A 21637-nucleotide genomic window follows, 5' to 3' on the forward strand; every position below is an offset into this window, starting at 1 on the left:
TGGAAAGGTCAATTATCAAATTTATCTGGAAGGGTAAGGGCTCCCAAATAGCCAAAAATATCTTTAAAAAGCAGAATGAAGTTGGAGACTCTCACTTCCTGACAACAGTGGTAAAAACAGCATGGTGGGGAGTAGATGTGGCTCAAGCCACTTGAGTGCCCGCCTCCCATATGGGAGGTCCTGGGTTTGTTTGCCAGTGCCTCCTAAACAAGACAAAGAAACAACAAGCAGACACCAAGCAAAAATGAGCAGACAAGGAGCAAAAACAACGAGCAAAAAAACGAGCAAAAAACAACAAGCAGACAAGGGAGCCATCTAGGGGGTGGGGGATGGTGTGTGTGCGTGTGATTTAATGTAGACTGTGACCTTCCAAAAAATAAAAACTGATGAAAGAATATTATAAAAACAAAACAAAACAAACAGCATGGTGCTGGTATAGAGAGAGATAGATTGACCAATGGAATTGAATTGAGACTTCAGAAATAGACCCCCACATCTATGGTCAAGTAATTTTTGACAAGGCTGTCTAACCCGCCCGGCCAGGTCAGAATAGTCTATTCAACAAATGGTGCTGTGAGAACTGGATATGCATATCTAAAAGAAGGAAAGAGGATCCCTATCTCATACCTTATAGAAAAATGAACTCACAGCAGATCAAGGACCTAAATATGAAAACTAGAACCATAAAACTTCTACAGGAAAACATAGGGAAACATCTCAGAGATCTTGTGGCAAATGGTGGTTTCTTAAACCTTTCACCCAAAGTACAAGCAATGAAAGAAAAAATAGTTAAATGAGACCTCCACAAAATTAAACACTTTTGTGCTTCAAATGACTTTGTTAAGAAGGTGAGAAGGCAGCTTACTCAAGGGGAGACAATTTTCTAAAACCACCTAGCTGGTAAGAGTTTCATTTCCATGTTATATAAAAAGCACACAAGACAAGCAACCCAAATGAAAAATGGGCAAAAGACTTGAATAGACATTTTTCCAAAAAGGAGATACAAATAGCCAAAAAGCACATGAAAAGATGCTCAACATCTCCAGCTATTAGGAAAATGGAGATCAAAAATAAAATAATATCACTTCACGCCTTACAGAAAGGCCATTACTAAGAATAGCCAAAAACTAAAAGTGCTAGAGAGGATGTGGAGAAATGGGGATACTCCTTTACTGTTGGTGGGAATGTAAATTGAGTAGTCTCTGTAGAAGACAGTTTGGCAGTTCCTCAGAAGCTAAATATAGAACTGCCATATGATCCAGCAATCCCGCTACTAGGAATATATTTAGAAGAACGGAAAACAAGGACACGAACAGATGTTTGCACACTGATGTTCACAGTGGCATTCATTATTCACAATTGCTAAAAGATGGAAACAACCTAAGTGCCCATCAATCAATGAATGGGTAAACAAAATGTAGTATATACATATAACGGAATGTAAGAAGAAATGAACTTGGGATGCATATAACATGGATAAACCTGGAGAGAATTATGTTGAGTGAAATAAGCCAGACACAAAAAGATGAATATTGTATTGTCTCACTGATATGACTAAATATGATGAGTAATTTATGGAGTTAAACTACAGAGCACAGGTTAGTAGGAGAAAGAATGCGGGTTGAGGAGGGGGAGCAGACGCTGAATATATGTAGAATAATTAATAAGGATGATTGTAAATATGTGGAAATTGATAGAGTCGATGGTAACATACTATAATGAGTATAGCTAGCACTGCTGATTTATAAATGTGATTATGGCTTAAAGGGGGTAGTCTAGGGAGGTTAATGTTAATTGAAGGACAGCTAGAAGATAATCTAGGGTCTTTGTAATATAGTGATTTTGATGGTAGATGAAGATTGTGGTTAACAATACAAATACAAAAATGTTCCTCTATAACAAGGTATTAAGAATATGGTGATACATGGGGAAAATACAACTAATGTAACTTAGAGACTATTAATATAATAATATTGTAATATTTTTGTAGCAAAGGTAAAGAACGTACTACATTAATGCTAAAAGTAAAAAAAAAAAAAAGAACACGGGATTTACGTTTATAAGATGTGAACATGATCAAGTTTTTTTTTTTCTCCCATTTTCTTCATTAATAAGGAGACCTTGGTTATGTCATTTGACCAAACTATGCTCATTTGTTCATCTTTTGGAACACTAGAGAGAAGATTGAGTTTGTTTTTAGGATTAGATAGGATAAATGAACCTGACCAAGATTTTTTGGAGTATTGCTTCCATGATTAGTTGAGCTGCATTTTGCCTGTTGTTTGATTTTTTTGAGGTTGAAATTAAGTTTTTTTTAAAAAAATTAATAATAACAAATCATGATGATGGTAAGCAGAACTAGAATGCTGCACTAGTGGGAATGGAAAATAGTATACATATTTTGAAAATCTGATGGTATTGTTTTAACAAGTTAAACAAAAACATACCTATGACCCAGAAATTCTACTCCCAGATAAATGAAAATATATATTCACAGAAGACTTAAATAAAAATGTTTATAGCAATTTTATTTGTATGAGCTCCAAACTGGAAACCCAAAAGTCCAACAATGGTATAAGGGAGAAACAAATAGTGGTATACTTATACAATGAAATAGAACTCAGTAATACTACTACTACTAAAAAAACCTACTGATACATGCAACAACACATAGATGAATCTTGAAAATATGCTGGTTGTAAGAAGTCAGAAACAAAAGTATATGTACAGAATGGTTCCATTTATATGAATGAAATTCAAGAAAAGGCAAAACTATAATGGTTAGGTATCCAAAAAGTAGTTGCCTATGAGAAGGGTGAAGATTAATTGACAGGGGAATGAGGGGATTTTCTGGGGGTGATAAAAATGTTGTAAACTTAAGATCGAGCTGGTGGTTACAAGGATAATGCATTTGTCAAAACTCATCAAATTGTAGATAAAGATACGTAAACTTCACTATATATAAATTTTGCATTAATAAAACAAACAAAATAGATAAGGCAACATATCTAGTTAGAGGAGATGGTCAGAGAAGGAGATGGTCAGAGAAGGGGTTGGCCATGTGATGGTCACAGGAAAGAACCCAAGGCAAGCTTGTGACAAAGCCCTGAGGTGGGAAAGAGCTTCTGGGGTTTGAGAAAAGGAAAGGTGAACCATGAAGCTGAAGCCCCACCTGTCAGGAGAGGATGCTGAAGAGGCCACAGGGTCTTTCAGGACATGGCTAGACTGTTTTCAAAGGGACCTGGGAAACTCCTGAAGAGTTGTAAGCAGAGAGAAATGTGAACGGAATTTTTGTTTTTAAAAAACTCCTTTTGCCCAGATCGTGTCTTTTTAAATACCTTTTTCCACTAAAAAGGACCAGGGCTCCTTAGAGAAATGGCTGGTGCCAGAACTGGGTTGGGGAAGGAACAAGAAGATATACTTTGTTGCGCCAGAAAGAAAGGAAGTGCTCAAAAAATGATGGATATGTGTCAAAAGCAGGAGTCTGCTCGAAGGGGCGCCCTCTAGCATCCTCTTCTACAACCTGAGCATCAAAGGAAATGATAGTGATGCTTTATACCCCATTGAATAAAAAATCCATGGATTTTTAAAAACAGTAGGTGAATAGATGATAGATAGATAACAGATAGATAAAAGAAGGGAAAGGTCTTACTAAAAAGAAGGGAAAGGTCTTCCTTAGAGTAGAATGCCAACTAATAAATTTAGAAAATTGGAATTAGAAAATCACCACGTTACAACCATTGAAATAACTGATTTAGGCAAGAATCATTAATGGATGCTAAAAGAAATGGGTGAATGCTTGATCTGGAACAGGATGCTTACAGTCTCAAACATTTCCCCACAAACTACTTACTAATTACAGAGTGAAAAATAGAAGCTTGACAGTGGAGAAACCTGGCAGATATCACCTTAACTTAATGATCAAAGTTAATATTACCATTAAGCGGACAAACTGACCTCATGGGTCTCCTGATGAAGCACTGAGAAGGACACATATCATACCTGGGGTTTTTGTACCAAAATGCATAAGCTGAGTCCAATCATGAGGAAAATCAGGCAAACCTAAATTGAGCGACATTTTCCAAAAATAAATGGTCTGTACTCTTCAACAGTGTCAACACCATGAAAGAAAAAGAAAAGTCAAGAAACCATTTGAGATTATGGGAGATTAAAGAGTTATGAAAACTAAATGCAATATGTGATACTGGCTCATTTCCTGGGCCAGAGAAAAAATTGCTATAAAGGACATTATTGGGACAACTTGCAAATTTTAATTAAATCTACATTTGAAAATAGCATTAGTGGTAAGTTCCTGATTTTTTGACAATTGTACTATGGCTTTATAAGTGGATGTCCTTGCGCTACAGCAATGCACATTGGGGAATTGAGGGATAAAGGGCCTGAAGTCTAAAACAAACTCTAAAATGGTTCAGAAAAAAAATACATAGTGAGAGAGAAGGATAAAGCAAATGTGGCAAAATGCTAATTGGAGAATCCAGGTAAATGGCATAAGAAGGTACCAATCTTATAGGTTTTCTCTAGGTTTGAAATATTTTAAAATACAGAGTTAAAAAAAAAAAGTCCTCTGGCTGCTGGGTGGAGAAGAGAATGAAGAACAAGATTTGAGGCTCTTGAAGTAATCCAGGCAAGAAGAGATGGTAGTGGCTTGGATTAGGGTGGTAGTGGACAAGAGGGCATGGATGAATTCAAGATTTATTTTGGAGACGGAGCTGGCAGGACTTGCTGATGGATTAGTTGTGGGGTGAGGGAAGGGGAGGAATCAGAGTTGGTCCAGGCAGGGTCCAGCTCTGAGCACCTGGATGGAGGGCAGCGCCATCACCACAGGGGGGAATCTTGCTACATGGGTCTCCTAGATGTTCTCTGAGTGTGTGAAGCACGCACCTTCCTCTGAGCCTTCCCACGTGTTGTTCCCCCACATGCTGGCCGGGCCACCTTCCTCATCTCAGGTCTCTGCTCACAAGTTTCCTCCTCAGAGAGGCCCAGCCTGGTCAACCTAGTAAGAGCAGGCACTGTTATTCTCCGTCACTTTGCCCTGCTTTTTGTCCCTCCATAGCATTGTCTGTTCCTTCTACTAGAATATAGGCTCCACCAGGGCAGAGGCTTTGCTATGTTTCCTGCTGCATCCCAGACTGGCACATTGTAGGACTTCAATAAACACTTTTCGAATGAATGACTAAATGGTAATCAATCTTATAAAAGAGGCTGGGGAATTTTTGCTCAGAAAGCCTTCAAAAGCAAAAGACATTTCCACACGTCTAAACTGAATCAGTTTTATCTGGAGTTGAAGGAGGGAAAAAAAGTCCTCTTGAGGCCCTGTTCATTCTAGGATGTCTTATTATGAGTCCCAAGGTGGATGGCTATCTTACAAGGTCACACTTCCCAGGGCAAGTGAGTCTGTACATCACCTGCTTCACCCAGGCTTGTAATTCCTGGAGTACAAGTATGTGAAGCCCACTCTATAGTCCCCGCCCCTCCCAGCCTTGATTTTCAGCTCAGTGCCAATTACGGCTCCATCCCACAGGGAGAACAGATTCTGAACAAATTCTGCAACTTCACAGCAAGGGCTCAAGTCCAAGTGGGGGCTTCAGCAAGATAAATTTCTGGGCCATCTGGCTGTGATGAAAAATGATCTGGTTCCGTTCATTTTTCTCTCCACCAAACAGGGTCTTCTGGGCAACATAAAACAGTGTTACTTCTCTCTGTTTAAAGCCTGCTCTGGCTAGGAAAACCCCACTGTAAATACCGTCACTGAGGAAATGGAAACCTATTTACAAAGCTGCTTCTGGAAACCAAATTTCCGGGAGTTCTCACTTCCTGTAGGGGGAGAAGAACTATAATAGCACAGGGGCAGAGTGAGAGACCTTCAAGGCAGTTTCCTACAGAGCCCTTAATTCATCCTACATCTCAAAGGCGTCTCTAACAATAAAGTGAGATGGGTACCCTTCAGAACAAGTGTATGTGAGTGGAGAGGTGGTGGTTAAAATAATGGCTTCATGACTTCTCTTCTGCTACAGGTATGCAAATGAAATAATTTTTAAAAACTTGGCAAAATTTTAAATTCCACCCTGATTACCTCCCAAAGGTTAATCCCCAATCACTTCAAGGCTATGGGGATATGAAAACAGCATGATGTTTCTGTGTTTCAGGTGAGTAGAAAAGATAGAGTCTATCATGTATTTCTAAGCAAAAAGGGAATATCTTTTTTTAAAAATTATCTTCCAAAGAGTGATTCATAATTGCACTGAGACTAGGGGGAGGACTGTCAGGGCTAAAAGATGGTGGATCATTGTCCCAGAAAATGGACCTGTTTCAGCACTACTCACTGCTCCCAAAGCAAAATGTCATCATGCTGTGGCAGGAGCCTCAGGAGCCAGCTCCACCCCTCCTTTGCCCCATTGCCCCCTCCTCACAGGGCAGAGGATGGAATCACTGAGCAGGTCACCAAGCCCCCTTCACCCTCGTCCCAACCACCCGGCCACCCTGTCTTGGGTGAACTGTGATCTCAGAGGTCACCTCTGGCAGTGTGGCCTTGTGCTGGGGCGCCCTTTACGAAGCCCTTGTCCAGTCAAATCTCGCTGGACCAAGGGACACTTTGCGGAGTACAATCCTCTCCTTGATGTGTGACAAAATTCATAGCAATTCTGAGATGTCTAAAGTGCTGGAATGGGAAAGAAACAGAAAAACGAGCATCATTCTCTCCTTGAATCTGTCAGCGATGGTTGTTGTAGCAGTTTGATATTACTGATGAATTCTAAAAAGAAATATTGGATTATGTTTGTAAATGGTCTTTTCCTCTGGGCGTATTAGAGTGTATTAGATTCAGAGGTTTTATTTTTACTTGATTAAATAATGATTGAGGCTTTGATTGGGCCACGTTGGAAGGATGTTGAGTCCCTGCCCACCAAGGGAAACTGCACAGCACAGAAGGGAGGCTGGAGTTTTTTATCCTGGAGCTCAGGAAATAAACACACAGAGAAGGAGGTGCATGAGGAAGACATGAAGTCTCCATTAAACACAGGCAGAGGCCTCAGGGAGACAGACAGAGCCATATTCTATAGCTGGCCTTGTGGAGAAAGCAGAGCAGCTGAGCCCAAAGGGAAACAAACCCTGGGAAGAGAGGAACCAGGAAGCCTGAACCCTAGCAGACACTGGCAGGCATCTTGCTCCAACACGTGAAAATAGACTTTGGTGAGGGAAGTGACTTATGCTTTAGGGCCTGGTAACTGTAAGCTTCTACCAAAAAAAAAAAAACCTTTATAAAAAACAGCCGATTTCTGGTATTTTGCATCTGCACCCCTTTGGCTGACTAATAAAGTTGTAATAGCTAATGTTTCAGTGCGTGTTTTCTGTTTACTTTACCTGCTTTCATTCATTTAATTTTCACAACAATGCTATATGGTAAGTGCCATTTGTATCCCATTTTAGGGGAAACTAAAGGACAGATAGGTTAAGTAACTAGCCCAACATCACACAGCAAGTAAGTGGTGAAGCTGGAATGTGGACCCAGCCTAGTGCCAGAAGCTAATAAGTGCAAAAGTAATTGCAGTTTTGCATTGTTGAAATTTGCCATTTGATATTGGAATACATTCTTAAATAAATGTGGTTACGTTATACATAACTTTAACGTGCATTTCTTGCTTTATATTTTTTTGCTAATGACTTATTACTTGCTGTTTATTTTATATTTATTTAGACTATGGAAATGATGTTAGGCAAAAAAGTAAATTGGAGAGATTTTCTTATTTGAGTTTAAAATGAGTGGGAAAGCAGTGGAGACAATTCACGATATCAACACCACATTTGGCCAGAAACTGCTAATGACTGTACAGTGCAGTGGTGGTTCAAGAAGTTTTGCAAAGGAGATGAGAGCCTTGAAGATGAGGAGCATAATGGCTGGCCATCGGAAGTTGGCAATGACCAATTAAGAGCAATCATTGAAGCTGATCCTCTTACAACTACATGGGAAGTTGCTGAAGAACTCACTGTTGACCATTCTACGGTCGTTTGGCATTTGAAGCAAATTGGAAAGGTGAAAAAGCTCAATAAGTGGGTGTGTCATGAGCTGACAAAAAAAAAATCGCCATTTTGAAGTGTTGTCCTCTCTTATTCTACGCAACAACAATAAACCATTTCTCCATCGGATTGTGATGTGCGACATAAAGTGGATTTTATACGACAACTAGCAATAGCCAGCTCAGTGGTTGGATCAAGAAGCAGCTCCAAAGCACTTCCCAAAGCCAAACTTGTACCAAAAAAGGTCACAGTCACGGTTTGGTGGTCTGCTGCTGGTCTCATCCACTACAGCTTTCTGAATCCCAGCAAAACCATTAGATCTGAGAAGTATGCTCAGTAAATCGATGAGATGCACTGAAAACTGGTCAACAGAAAGGGCCCAATTCTTGTCCATGACAATGCCCAACGTACGATTACTAACCAACACTTCAAAAGTTGAACGAATTGGGCTATGGCGTTTTGCCTCATCCTCCATATTCACCTGACCTCTCGCCAACTGACTACCACTTCTTCAGGCATTTCGACAACTTTTTGCAGGGAAAACACTTCCACAACTGACAGGATGCAGAAAATGGTTTCCAAGAGGATGCTGAATCCCAAAGCATGAATTTTTATGCTATAGGAATAAACCAACTTATTTCTTGTTTCAAAAATGTGTTGATTGTAACGGTTCCTATTTTGATTAATAAAGATGTGTTTGAGCCTAGTAATAATGATTTAAAATTCATAGTCTGAAACCGCAATGGTTTTGCACCAACCTAATATAATACAAGCACAGCCATGACACTGTTGTGCTCGTGAACTTTGAGAACAATTTGTGAGCCACAGTCAATTAATTAAGCTACCTTTTAGAAAGGAATCAACCTGAAAGAAAATGTGTGAGGACGGCTTTCTTTCATGAGGAGCTATCTGGCTTTTAGCTTTCGAGGTGAGTCATCACCTGCTTTTTCTCATCTTGGCTGAGCTGGCACTGCAGGCAGCAAAGACTGAAAGGATCACTCTTGCGAGTCGACATGATTATGTAACGCAACAGGCTTGTCCCACCATCAGCTCAGAGCTGCTTTTCTCCTTTTCCATTCTTGAAAAAGCCAGACAGATACACAAACGCCCTCTTTGTCACTCTTTCTCCTCCAAAAAACGAACCTCTAGTGGTAACAGGGGCTTCCCGAGCCCACAGGGATAGTGGTTGTTGGCTCATCACCAGCTTATGGACGACCAACCAAAGTTGAGAACTCAAAACTGCAGGAGGAGTGGCAAGTGCACAGCCTGGTTCTGCAACCCAGAAACCCTGAGCGCAGGTGTTCCCCAAGTAGTGGGCTCTGTGAGGACCTCCTCATCACCCATTCCACTCCTCTGCGTGGTCAGGGAGTTGGGATGGCCTCTCCTTCCCCAGCTGCTTTGCTGAGGCCTGATGGGTGAAAATTAATCCACATAACCCCTCTAGGCCTCCATGCTACAGTGAGTGATACGAGGTGGGCCCATGATTTACGGTGGTTCAGGCTGAGCAAACCCCATAAAAGCTGTTTTGCAGTTGGGGAAAGAGTTCTGTCCTACGTTGGTCAATGTGGCATGTAGAGACCAGGACTACTGCAGTCAATTTCTTGTGGAGGGAGCCAGCTGTGGAGGAAGCCAACCCATCAAGGAGGACAGCTGCATGATGCATAGAAATGTAGGACCCTGCACACACCATGCCTGATTTACCCTAGCCAAAAAATTCCTTTTGCTTTTTGAAAAAGCTGTTTTGAGTTGGCTCGGGTGTTCTGTTTGTTTAGCAAATCATCTTAAGTGATACCCACCTTTTATGCTGAATCCCAAACAGTAATGGACATTTGTCTGTAGTTTTGATAGTCACAAATTCAATGTTTACATACCTCAGAGACATAAATCTGGGCTCATTTTTTCAAGTCCCAGCTCAGGAGTCACCTCTTCTGGTTGTTTGTTCATTTGCTCAACAAACAGAGATTCAGCATCTGCTATGTGCCAGTTCCTATTCTGAGTGTTGAGGTTTCACGGATGTGATTCCTACCCTTAAAGAGTCAAATGGCGAATAACACACGCAACTCAACAAACAGGACAGGGGAGTGAGGGCTCTGTTTTGGGGTGAGTGCCAGGTGCCCCTGGAACACAGAGGACGGGCATCTCAGTCAGCCCCACACGCATGGGGTTTAGGGAAGATTCGTGGGGCAGATAATGTTTAAACCGAGTTCCAAAAGCATTGCCTAGTAGGCAGGAAGGGCTATTTCAGGAAGAGCATGGAGTTGTGAAACAACACGACAAGTCTGGGGAAGAGCAGGTCAAGCCAAGAGAGTGGGCTACGGAGCGGTGAGCATCAGCTAGAAGGGATGACAAGGCCAGCCAGAGCCGACGAGTCCTGAGCCTAAGCTTGGATTTCGAGTCTTATCATAAGTTGTGGGGAGCTCGTGAAGGGTTGTAAGCAAGGGTATATGTTTTTGGAGGATGCCCCTGGCAGCTGTTTGGTGCTCCAGCATGGTGGGTAATTGGGACTGTACCGGGCAGGAGCTGTGGGACAGCCAGGACGAAACTGACCTTCAGGAGGACTTCCTGCTCCCACCAAGGTCACTGCCTCTTTCTCTCCACTGCACAGCATGTTGCCTGTGCCTCTACCAAACACACATTTCCTTTCTTCTCCACAAGTCTGTAGGCACCTGGCAACAGGCACTGGAGTTAATTCATCTTTCCCTTCTCTGTAGACTCTCACACAGGTAGGTATAGTGGTATTTCATGCAGGACTTAGATGCTAATGTTAGCAGAATAGGGAAAAATCAGATATAGTAAAACCCTTAAACAGCCCTTAAATCATCCATGTAGGACAGTATGCCTGGCTTGTGTATATGTTATAGAGTAATGCCTAAAAAGAAATAAATGATCAGTACACATGAAGAGAATATAGGCAAAAGGTAATTTTCAGCATTTTAAAAAATGCTTATTTTTTCCTTTTCCTATCTAGCCGTGTATGATATATTAAACGTCCACATGATGTCATAGTTCCACTGTACTCAGTAAAAGTTTGCTAGAGGAAATAAAAGGGATAGCATCTCCCAAGTGGTGTTTTCATTTGTTTACTGGCCTCCAGCTTGGGGGCAACAGGTGGTCCAAGGAGCACAAGGGTTGGAAGGAGCTAGTGTAGAGTGGGTGCTGCTCAGATCCCCCTTCAGGACTTCCACCCCCAGCTGCCGGGCACTCTGCCAGCCGGCCCCTAGCTCTCTTTGGGAACTGCCCTTGGCTAAAGAAATTGGCCCTACCCAAGGACACCCATGACTGGTCAATACTAATGTACCAAAGCCCAGCCCCTTTGCCCAAACACAGGACAACTCTATAGGATCATCTGAGCTTCAGAGCTCCCCACGGGGTCAGCTGAGCCTTATTGGGATTGCACTGTTGCCTGACTTCTACCCCTACCCAATCTTGCTTTCTTCCTTTTTCCCATTGGTTTGGTGCCAAGAGCGTGCAGGGGCAGCCTGCTTCCCACTTTCCTGCTCAGGGCAGGGGCAGCAGCCTCTCTTCAAGGCATCCTTGTAGTTCTGTCCTAGGGGGCTTTCCTGGAACTCTCCCCCAACTCCTCTGATGATTTTATAAAACCTAATTCCCCATATTAATATTTTTGTGTCTGTTTAAAACAGCTAGATTTTTTTTTCTATGCTCTGCAATGGAAACTTGCCTGGTACAGTATTCCTTTTTGTAGATTTACATACACTTCTCAGTTATAGTCATGTCTTTTGCTACCATTTCAAAACATCTCCCAGAAGAAAGCTTTTGGAATGAGAACTGCTGACTGTGATTTTGACAGCAGAGCCTTCAAAATTGCCACTTCTGAGATACACTGAGGGATCAAAGATCCTTCTTAACGTTTCCAAACCCAGTGCCCGCGCTTTAGGGTCGAGACGAATGGACTCCCAGCATCTTCAGGATGTGGAATCTTGGACAAAGTGCTGGAGAGAAACCTAAGGAAAGCAGCTGGTAAAGGTCTCCACTTCTGAGAGGTCGGCATTTATTTTCAAAGGTAAAATTCAAAGAATTCCCATTTGAGGGTCTCCTTCATAGCCCCGGCATAAAGCTGACTCCATGTCTGCCACAAATTTTAAACTCCAAACACAAATCAAGGCTAAGGAGGTGCATTTTCATGTCATGGGAATGATTTGATTATTACTTGCTCTTTGGAAGCGAAGGCTGATTCATCATCTACATACAGGAATAAATAATTCGACTGATGTAGGAAACATCATTTGAGTGTTTATGCTGCCTGAGAATTCACATTTGAAGGATTTTTCTTCTCCCCACTGCTTCCTTATTTTCTGCCCGACTTTCATTTGGAAAATAAAAACCTTAAAATACTTTGAAATAGAGGTCTTTTTGCTTTTAAATATTAGGTTGGCATGATCTTTTCTATACCCATTATGCAGTAGGAGGAATTAATTTCAGTGCCAAAGTTATTTTAATGATGTGGTCTAGTCTTTCAGGAGTGATCAGTTCAAATCACGCGTCCTTCAAAAGGGGGTGCCTCCTCCTTAAAAACTAGTTATCCCTGTTTTTAAGTTAACTTAAAAACATAGTTATCCCTGGTGGCATCCTTAGCTATTAGAGCAGGGGTTCTTAACAAGGGGTCCGTGAGGTTGAACTGAAACTCAAAAAAACATCATTCTTGTGGGGACGTGTTGGTGCGGGTGTGATATAGTTATTAAATAATACACAATATAGTGTGGACTTAGTAAGGGGTCCATGGTTTTCACCTGACTGGCAAAGGGGTCTGTGGAGCAAAAAAGGTTAAGGACCCCTATATTAGGGTAACGAAGAGGTTGAGAATTGTTGCTGCACAATACAGTGATTCCCAAACCCCTTGGAGTTGAGTCTGTCTTCCATTCCTGCTATCATCTCCAGTTCTATGGAGCTTAGAAACAACCCCAACTGCTACCATTTCCTGGGGCTAAGATTTGCCTGTGTAGAGTCTGTTTGCTAATTTCATGCAGGCTCTTTCCTTTGGGGGCTCTAATGCTGCCAACTTTTGAAAATTTTAAAATTAAAACAACCCCCAGTCCTTTTGTTTCTACAGTATCAAGGAGCAGGTCCCTCTGGCTTGTTCCCTAAACCCGGCCAAGCAACCACACGTTTTGGCCAGGACTCGAGAGTCTCAGACCCAGAAGGAAAAATGACATGTTTCCAACTGAGTTCCCTGTTCACTGCCAGGCTATTGGGTTGTCTTGCCAGGAGAACCTTGGCATTTTTGAAAAATCAAGAGAGTAGAAAATGAATTCATTGTTTAAAACTATGACTCTTCTTGTCCTACTTTACCTCTTGGTTCATTCTTTGCTTGTGTGAGTTTCTGCCTAAGAATCCTTCTGAGACCTGAAATCTAATCTCTTCCAGAGGCTCAGAAATAGAGGCTAAACAAATATATAGTGTGTGTGGAGGATGTAATGGTGGTTAACACAGACCCTGGAGCCAGAATGACAAATTATGTAAGTGCTGTGTGCTTCAGCTTCCTCATTTACACAATAGGGGTAATAATAATACCCACCTTACAGTGATTGCAAATTCAATGTGATAATACACATGAAAAACACTAGAATAGGGCCTGGTCCATAGTGAGTACTCAGTAAATGATAGCTACTTTATATACAACTATTATAAAAAGCATAGGAGAAACAAAAGCAATTTCATTTTTTACAGTCAACAGTCTAAATTCTTAAACTTCTTCCCTGAATAATCATTTTCTCTTTCTCACAGGGAAGCTTATATTTGTTTATGTTTTGGAGATCCCACTTCTAGAAGAAATGTATATTTTCAAAAAATCTATTAGAATGAAGTGGGCCTTCCTTGGAATAAAATCAACTTTCTCCTTTCATTATTCTAGGTGATTTAAAAACATGACAGGGAAATGGACTTTGGCCCAGTGGTTAGGGCGTCCGTCTACCACATGGGAGGTCCGCGGTTCAAACCCCGGGCCTCCTTGACCCGTGTGGAGCTGGCCATGCGCAGTGCTGATGCACGCAAGGAGTGCCGTGCCACGCAAGGGTGTCCCCCGCGTGGGGGAGCCCCACGCGCAAGGAGTGCGCCCATGAGGAAAGCCGCCCAGCGTGAAAAGAAAGTGCAGCCTGCCCAGGAATGGCGCCGCCCACACTTCTCGTGCCGCTGACGACAACAGAAGCGGACAAAGAAACAAGACGCAGCAAATAGACACCAAGAACAGACAACCAGGGGAGGGGGGGAAATTAAATAAATAAATAAATCTTTAAAAAAATAAAAAAAATAAAAAAAATAAAAACATGACAGTCCAAAGATGTCAAGTGAGTCAAGTCATGTCATGTCGTTTAAAAAAACGGCAGTGTTCCCTTTGTAAAATTCAGAGGGAAATCTCTGGCCTATTTGCACATAACTGTAGAAGTATTTGTGCCTAGAATTTTAAAAAACATATTAATACCATTCTTAGAATAAATTAAGAATCCTATCATATCTCAGGTGCCTTAGCAGAGGAAAAAGATGCCCAATTAACCAAACGTCCAGGAAGAATATTCATTATTGGCAAGAAGAGATTAACTGGCAACCTCAAATCCCTGGTATTTAATGAGAGGTTGACTGTCAAATTGATGATTTGAGTTTGGCATAAGAAATATTTTCATGAAGAGAAAAATCAATATTGAATAATTCAGCTTACGTCCAAAAAAGAGATTTGCCCCAAACATCTGGAATCCTATGAAATTAAACCATCAAACTGTTATATATAGAAAGGGAAAAGACATAAAAGGGAAGGGTATCACCACTGACACAAACGTCACGTTTAAATGTAAGGTAATTAGAAATTCAAATTAGGGAGAATATCTCTGGTTTTAATTGGATTTTTAAAAATCCCATTGTAAGCTTTTGTGGGACATGATGGCCAATCCTGGGAGGAAAAAAAAAATCTCCTCACCTTCAAATTAGCAGGGTGTTTTTATGGAATCAAGGTTCATTTTCAAAATATAGCTTTTCAAATTATAACAAAAGTTTATCCAGACATACTTGAATTATAACTCTTGGTATAGAAAATTTCATTTACAATTAGAGGAGATGCTTTAATGGAGTGGGAAAGAAACATTTTTCATGAAACCTAAGAGTATATTCCAGACCATTTGACATTCTGTGGCAGGGAGAAGCATTACTGAATACCTCAATAGACTATTATTTAACACTAACGGGTATAACTAGGTGACAGGATGTACACAGCTCATCATGTAGGGAAGTTTGGTGAAACTAGGCGAATTTTTAGAGTTTGGAGACATCTGTGAACATAAGCATGAGCTTCATCACATGAAATCAAATCGCTCTGTTGGACATCTCCTTGTTTCCGTGGCATATTGAGGAGTTATGAAATCAGGGAACAAATCCAATCTCTCAACATTGCTCAGGCTTGAAAGAAGCCTGTGTTCCAATGAATTCTAACCCACGCCCATGGTTCCTACTGAATTTCTAAGGACAAAGGGTGGAAAACTTAAGGATGTTTAGAATCTCTGTTTAGTTAAGGTCAATATTGTACTATTCATAAAATGGTAGAATTTAGAAATCAATAGCTATAATTTGTGATTCTGACACATTCTAAGTCACCGTACTTTGTAAAAGAAGTAATAAAGACTAATAAAATATAAACAATTTTAAGCATTAAAAATTCTACAAATGTACAATGAACATAACAACTATGGGAAGGTAGATCCCTTTTGCTTTAAGGGGAGAGCAGAGCTTGCATTCACCCGAGAACATCAGGAGACTTACGTCATAGCCGCTGTTACGGATTCCGCGCCGGGGTCGCTCCCGTGTCACCAGAAGGTCCATCTCGGTTTCCCCTGGACTCGGGCTGTTCAGAGACTGCCGGCTTCGGTAGACAGAGTTCTTCATCTGTTGCCTGAAGAAAATTCAACAACTGTTATGATGCAGCAAATGCCCTGACAGATGGAATTCTCCACTGATCCAAATTACAGGCAACCAATGAAGGGTTTGGATTTGCCTCACAAATTTCAGAATTGATAGTATTTGTTCCCTGGCCGTAAGAGGCTGTAGAAAGAGTGGAATAAAGGTATTTTCTTTTTTCTCCCCAGATGCTATAACCATTTGGCTAAACTGTAAATGTTTTTTCTTATAGAAACTACGTAACTACAATCAATCGCAACACTGCAATCTAATCTAAAATTCCGCTGATAGCAAGGCCAAGAGTCTCTCTTGACCCTCTAGGACAGCCAACACTGGAGGAACAAACTTCTCTTTGTTGACCCAGCAGCCTCCTGCTCCCTTTAATCTTTCTGACTTCATAGGCAGGGTGCTATGATGTGTTAATAAGCCTCGCAGCTAACAGGCTGCTTAATCCTGAGACTGCTGATAGATTTTCTTTTCTATCTCCACAGTGGCTTCCCTTTTGAGCTAAGGTAGTCTGGGCGCCCTATGGGCTGCATTGTATCCCTTGAAAGACATCTTCAAGTCCTAGCCCCAGGTCCCATGAACATGACCCTCTTTGGAAATAGAAGCCTTGAAGGTGGGATTAGATAAAATGATGCCAAACTAGATTAGAGTGAGCCGTAACCATATATGATTGGTGTCTTTATAAGAAGGGGGAGAACTGGACACAGACAAACAGCAGAGAGGCCAGGTGAAGATGGAGGAGGCCAAGTGATGTATCTACAAGCCAAGGAATGCCAGTGATGGGCAGCAAACAGCAGTAGCCGGAAGAGGCCAGGAAGGATTCTTCCCTCAGGTTTTAGATGGAGCATGGCCTGCCAACACCTTAATTTTGGATTTCTAGCCTCCAGAACAGTGAGGCAATAAGCTTCTCTTGTTTTAAGCTATCCAGTTTCTGGAACTTTATTATGGCAGCTCTTAGAAACTAATATAATCTCATGCATTCATTCATTTATTCACCTATCCACCCATATTATTTGCATTGAGTGCCTACTGTGTGCCACACACTGTGGAAGGTGATGAGAATCCCCAAGTGAATCAGACAGACCAAGTGGGTGGAGGTGGCACAAGCGATTAGGTGCCTGCCTCCCACAGGGGAGGGCTGGGGTTCAGTTCCCGGTGCCTCTTAAAAAGAAGACAAGCAGACAACAGACAGACACAGCAAATGCAAACAATGAGGGGGTGGAGAGAAACAAATAAATAAAATAATTATTTAAAATAAAAAAGACAGACATGCTCTCTGCCTTCATGGTGTGCATTTCAATGAGGAGAGACAAACAAGTAGCAAGATTATTTCAGTGAGTGATAAGTGCTATTAGGAAAACAAGGAGATGTGGCAGGATGACCAGAATGAGGGATGACTTTAGATAAGTGTGGTCAGAGAAGACGTCTCTGGGGAGGCAACATTTAAGCTGAGACCTAAATGGAGCCAGCGTGTACCAGTATGGGCACAGCAGGCACAGAGGCTCCTGTACTCAACATCGCCCCCAAAAAATTCAGACAGACTTGTTTTCACTGGCATTAGAGGAGTCTTTCTGAGGTTTGCAAAAGAAACACAATATAGTGAGACCTGTGGCTGTTTTTGCTTCTTGCACAGTGGCAACAAATAATGCTCTGTCTTTCCATGAGTGGGGAAAGGTGACATTCACATGATCCTGCAGAGTGACAAAGGTGGAATAAAATCACTGGATCCTTGTCTCTCACCTAACAATATATCTATCTCTGTTACTAAACCATTTGCAAGACTAAGCCACCTATCTTCAGAGAACTCCACCTATTTTATGAATTTTTCTAAAATTCTACCTATTCAAGGGTTGAAAGTGAAGAGACTGCTTTATTCTTCCAGTTCCTATTCAGGAAGCCAGAAACCTGGCAGCTGTACAGACTTTTTCATGATCACACAAGTTAGTCACAGCATCAAGAACAGACAGTAGAACTCTCAAGGCAAAGTGCTGCCCTTGCAGCTATGTGGTGAACAAACAAACTTACATCCACTCCCCCAGCATGAGGAACTTACACCTGTTTAGAGAACATCTGTGGTCTTTGCTTGCCTGGTGCTGTGCTCACCAGGTAACTATCTTTTGGTAAAAGTATCGTCATGTTCCTTGGGGGCCCCCTTCCTCCAGGGGTAGGCATGAGACTCAGGCTGGATCAACCATATGAGCCCATCTACAGGGCATCTCTTATTGGCCAGGGGACGGGCACATGGCCCATGTTAGCCCAGTGAGACCAAATCTCGGGGCTTTTGCCAGGGCAACCAAAAAAGAAGTGCTTTCTTGGCATTGAGGTTTCCAGGAAGATAGCATGTAAGACTGGAGCTGCTGGCAGCCAGTTTGCCACCACGAACTAAGAACATGTCTGAAAACGGACCACAAAGAATGAAGAGAGTGCAACATCAAATATGGGTCACATTATTTAAGTCCCTGGCTCCACCCATGCCTGAAGCCTTGACCTTTGAATAACATTCAACAATAAATTCCCCTATTACTTAACCAGTTTGTGCTAAATTTCCGTCATTTGCAACCCAAAGAATCCTGACTAATACAGGAGGTTATAACCTAATATTATAAACTGTGCCCTATAGTTATCTGCAATTAGAGGCTTCCTTTAGGAAAGGAGCACAACTTCAGCAAGCTGGTGAAACAGAATCTGCTCTGAGTGATTCATACTTTAAGGGAGACCCCAAAGAATTCTCATCCTTGACCTAATTACAAATCATTTTTTTGAAAAAAAAAAAAAGCAGACTTCACAACTGTCCTGAGATTGCCAATTAGCCCATTTAGAAGATTTACTAATAAGGGTGGTGGGGGAATAAATACTAGGATTAGCAATTGACATTTAAATTGGGTTATTTTGTAAGTCCTAGACACACAATAGCGAGATTGTGTAAGCCCTTTCAAGAACCATGACTGTGGGTGAAAGCGTAGAGGGCGGCATGCACCCCAAGTCCATCCCCCTCAGAGCCAACGTCTGCTGTGTGGTGCACATATGGATCTCGATTGACCAGCCACAGAGTGTGCGAGCATCTACCTGGACATTAATTAGACTCTCTGATAGAGAAATTACTTATTTTAATTTGACGGAGTCCTATTAGGTAAATTCACCTATTTTCTTGAAAAGTTAATATAAGTTTGAAACATGCAAGCTTGAGAAGTAAATTTTTTTGCCTCTGAAAATCCTGCTGGGTAGTTAAGGATGACTTTTACTCGTTTTTTCAGAGATTTTTAATCCCAGTTTAGTTTAAGAAAGTAGTTCTCTAAATGTGTTCTATGGAACCCTGGGGTTCCATACAGATGGCCTGGAGTCCCTGAGAGGGAGGAGGAGGAGGAGGTTCAGCTTCATCAGAGCACCTCTGTTACATGTTATTGCCTTAGGCTGGGTTCTCCCTGAAGCAGGCGCTGAGATGATTTGTGCGCAGGAGGTTTCTTTGGGAGGGGATTCCAGGAAGCACCAGTGGGGAATGGGGAAATAAGAGAGGGAAGGGAAGGAAGCCAATAAAAGGTATTAGTACTTTGAGCAATTGGGACTCAAACTCACATGGGAAGTCTGAAAGACAGTGTAGCTTACACCTCGAGGTTCCCCAACCAGGGGGTATTTATCCATCAATTCCCATCCAGACGCATGCTACGAAAAAGCCCTCTGGTCGGACGCTGTTGGCTTGTACGTGGACAGTGAGAGCTGAGGGGCTCCAGGTGGGCCAACGGCAGTCAGCCTCAGTTACGTGATATACTTTGTGTTTCTGAGTAAGAGTTTATAAACCAAAAACGGGGGTGGTCTGATTTTTTTTTTAAGTTGTGAAACTAAAAAGATTTAGTGATGAGTCAAAATTTGGACTCTGAACTTTGTCTTTTATTTGATTTAATTTAACTTCTGATTCCTGATGTGACCTCTAAACAAGAGAATAATTTGCTCACTTGTGCCTTGCTGTGGCTAGGTCATTCAGAGCAGAACCTCTGGAGATCTGTATTGGGAACAGCAATTAACAAGTAACTTTAACCTGGGATAACAGATAACAAAGAGTAGGCAGCCGCAAGTAAGCAGCAGGTGTGTCCAGAGTAAAAGCTCAGAGCTCACCTGTTTCTTTTACTCTCTTTTTCTCTGGTAGTCTTCCCCTCTCACTCCCATCTCTTGTCAATCCTCTCTTCATTCCTAAGCCCACCTCACCCTATTGGGAGATCACCTTTTCCCTTTAACGGGTCAAACATTTTTTAAAAAACAATTTTTGTTGTTTTAGAGTCATTAAATCATTTCTTCAGCAGACAATTACTGAGAATTAAACATATACTCATCAGGCCAAAAAAGGATCTTTATCAGCAGGCCAAAAAAGGATCTTAAAAAATCTGTCTACATTAGCTAGGAAGTAGGGATACCTCACTACTGAAAAAAGTTTTGTTCTTCGTTCTTCTAAAAGCCCTAAAACTGAAATTTTAATTTTTTTCCCCAAATAACTTCCAAACTTGTTTCCTTTTACATTAACTTAGATTCATTTTCCCTGAGTGTCAGCAGGAAATCGGGGAAAACAATTACCCACCCGAATCTAAATAAGACCACCGAAGAAAAGTGTCCCAAAGTGCAAAATGAAAGCTAAAGAAGGCCCTGGGCTCCCTATGAAATCCATAGCTTTTCTGCTCTCTTTTCAACTGCTATTAACATGATGACACATGCATTCTGAATGCTGTCAGTGTGGTTTTATATCAATAGCCTGTCATGCCAGCCAAGCCTAATTAGAAGCATGGTAAATTAAGCACTGGTTTAGAAGTCTCTCTTTTCTATATTGAAAATAAAATTTTTGAAGTTACATATTAAAAAAGTTGAAATCCCACTCAAAAAAAAAAAAAAAAAAAAGGAAAGAAAATTGTTGATTGAATTCATACAACAATTTAGCTCCCCCTCCACAGCTTGACTTTTGTGGCTTCTATCCAAGCCTGTCACATGGACATTTTTGTTTTTAATAAATATCCACTCAGGTCAGAAGCTGCCCTATTCCACCAGTCTGTGCAGGATGTATCTGTCAGGCTGCATTGATGGTTGGAGGATTGGCAGGCTCATAGCTAAGTGGTTGTCTGTTCCCAAGGAGGATATATATTTGAAAAAGGTAGTCTAAAATCATGAAAATGCTCTGGAGTCAGTACTTCAAGGGGGGAGGAAAGGAAGACAGGGGACATGTTTAGCTTTGCTCACCCATACCTCTTCACCCGGTATATGAGCTCTCTTTCTGCTTAGGTAGCAACTAAGCTTGGAAGGATGCTGGGGGTAGGTGGCAGAGAGGTGGAGGTTTGGAGCTAAGTACCCCAGAAAAACAGGTTCTTAAACTTAATCCATTCCTGTGGGTGTGAACCCTTGTAATTAGGACCTTTCGATGAGGTTACTTCAGATAAGGTGTGGCCCAGGATGGGTCTAAATCCTATTACTGAAGCCCTTTTAGGGAAGGTCACAGAAAAGAGAAAAGAGTCACAGAAGGAGCAGGTAGAAGCTGAAAGTCAATGGAACCAGGAAGAGAAGGGAGAGGCTGGGTGAGGCCGCCATGCACATTGTCATGTGACAGAGGTGCCAAGGTCCAAGGACCACTGGGAGCCAGCCCCAGAACACCAGTCTTCAGGAAGAAAGCATCACCTTGATTTGGACTGTCAGGCTCAAAAACACAAGCTAAAAAATTCCCATTGTT

At 41.6% G+C, this 21637-nt stretch overlaps 1 protein-coding gene across 1 annotated transcript in view; it reads right to left on the reverse strand.

Annotated features, from left to right (window-relative positions):
• Positions 1 to 21637, reverse strand: part of KIAA1549L (KIAA1549 like) — a 318974-nt gene that overhangs the window by 45458 nt on the left and 251879 nt on the right. The window contains exon 16 of the mRNA XM_071218358.1: positions 15796 to 15925. Within this exon, the coding sequence (XP_071074459.1) occupies positions 15796 to 15925 (130 nt within the window). The remainder of the gene's footprint in view (positions 1 to 15795; positions 15926 to 21637) is intronic.

This window comes from Dasypus novemcinctus, chromosome 10 (genome assembly GCF_030445035.2).
Source record: "Dasypus novemcinctus isolate mDasNov1 chromosome 10, mDasNov1.1.hap2, whole genome shotgun sequence".
Taxonomy (NCBI): domain Eukaryota; kingdom Metazoa; phylum Chordata; class Mammalia; order Cingulata; family Dasypodidae; genus Dasypus; species Dasypus novemcinctus.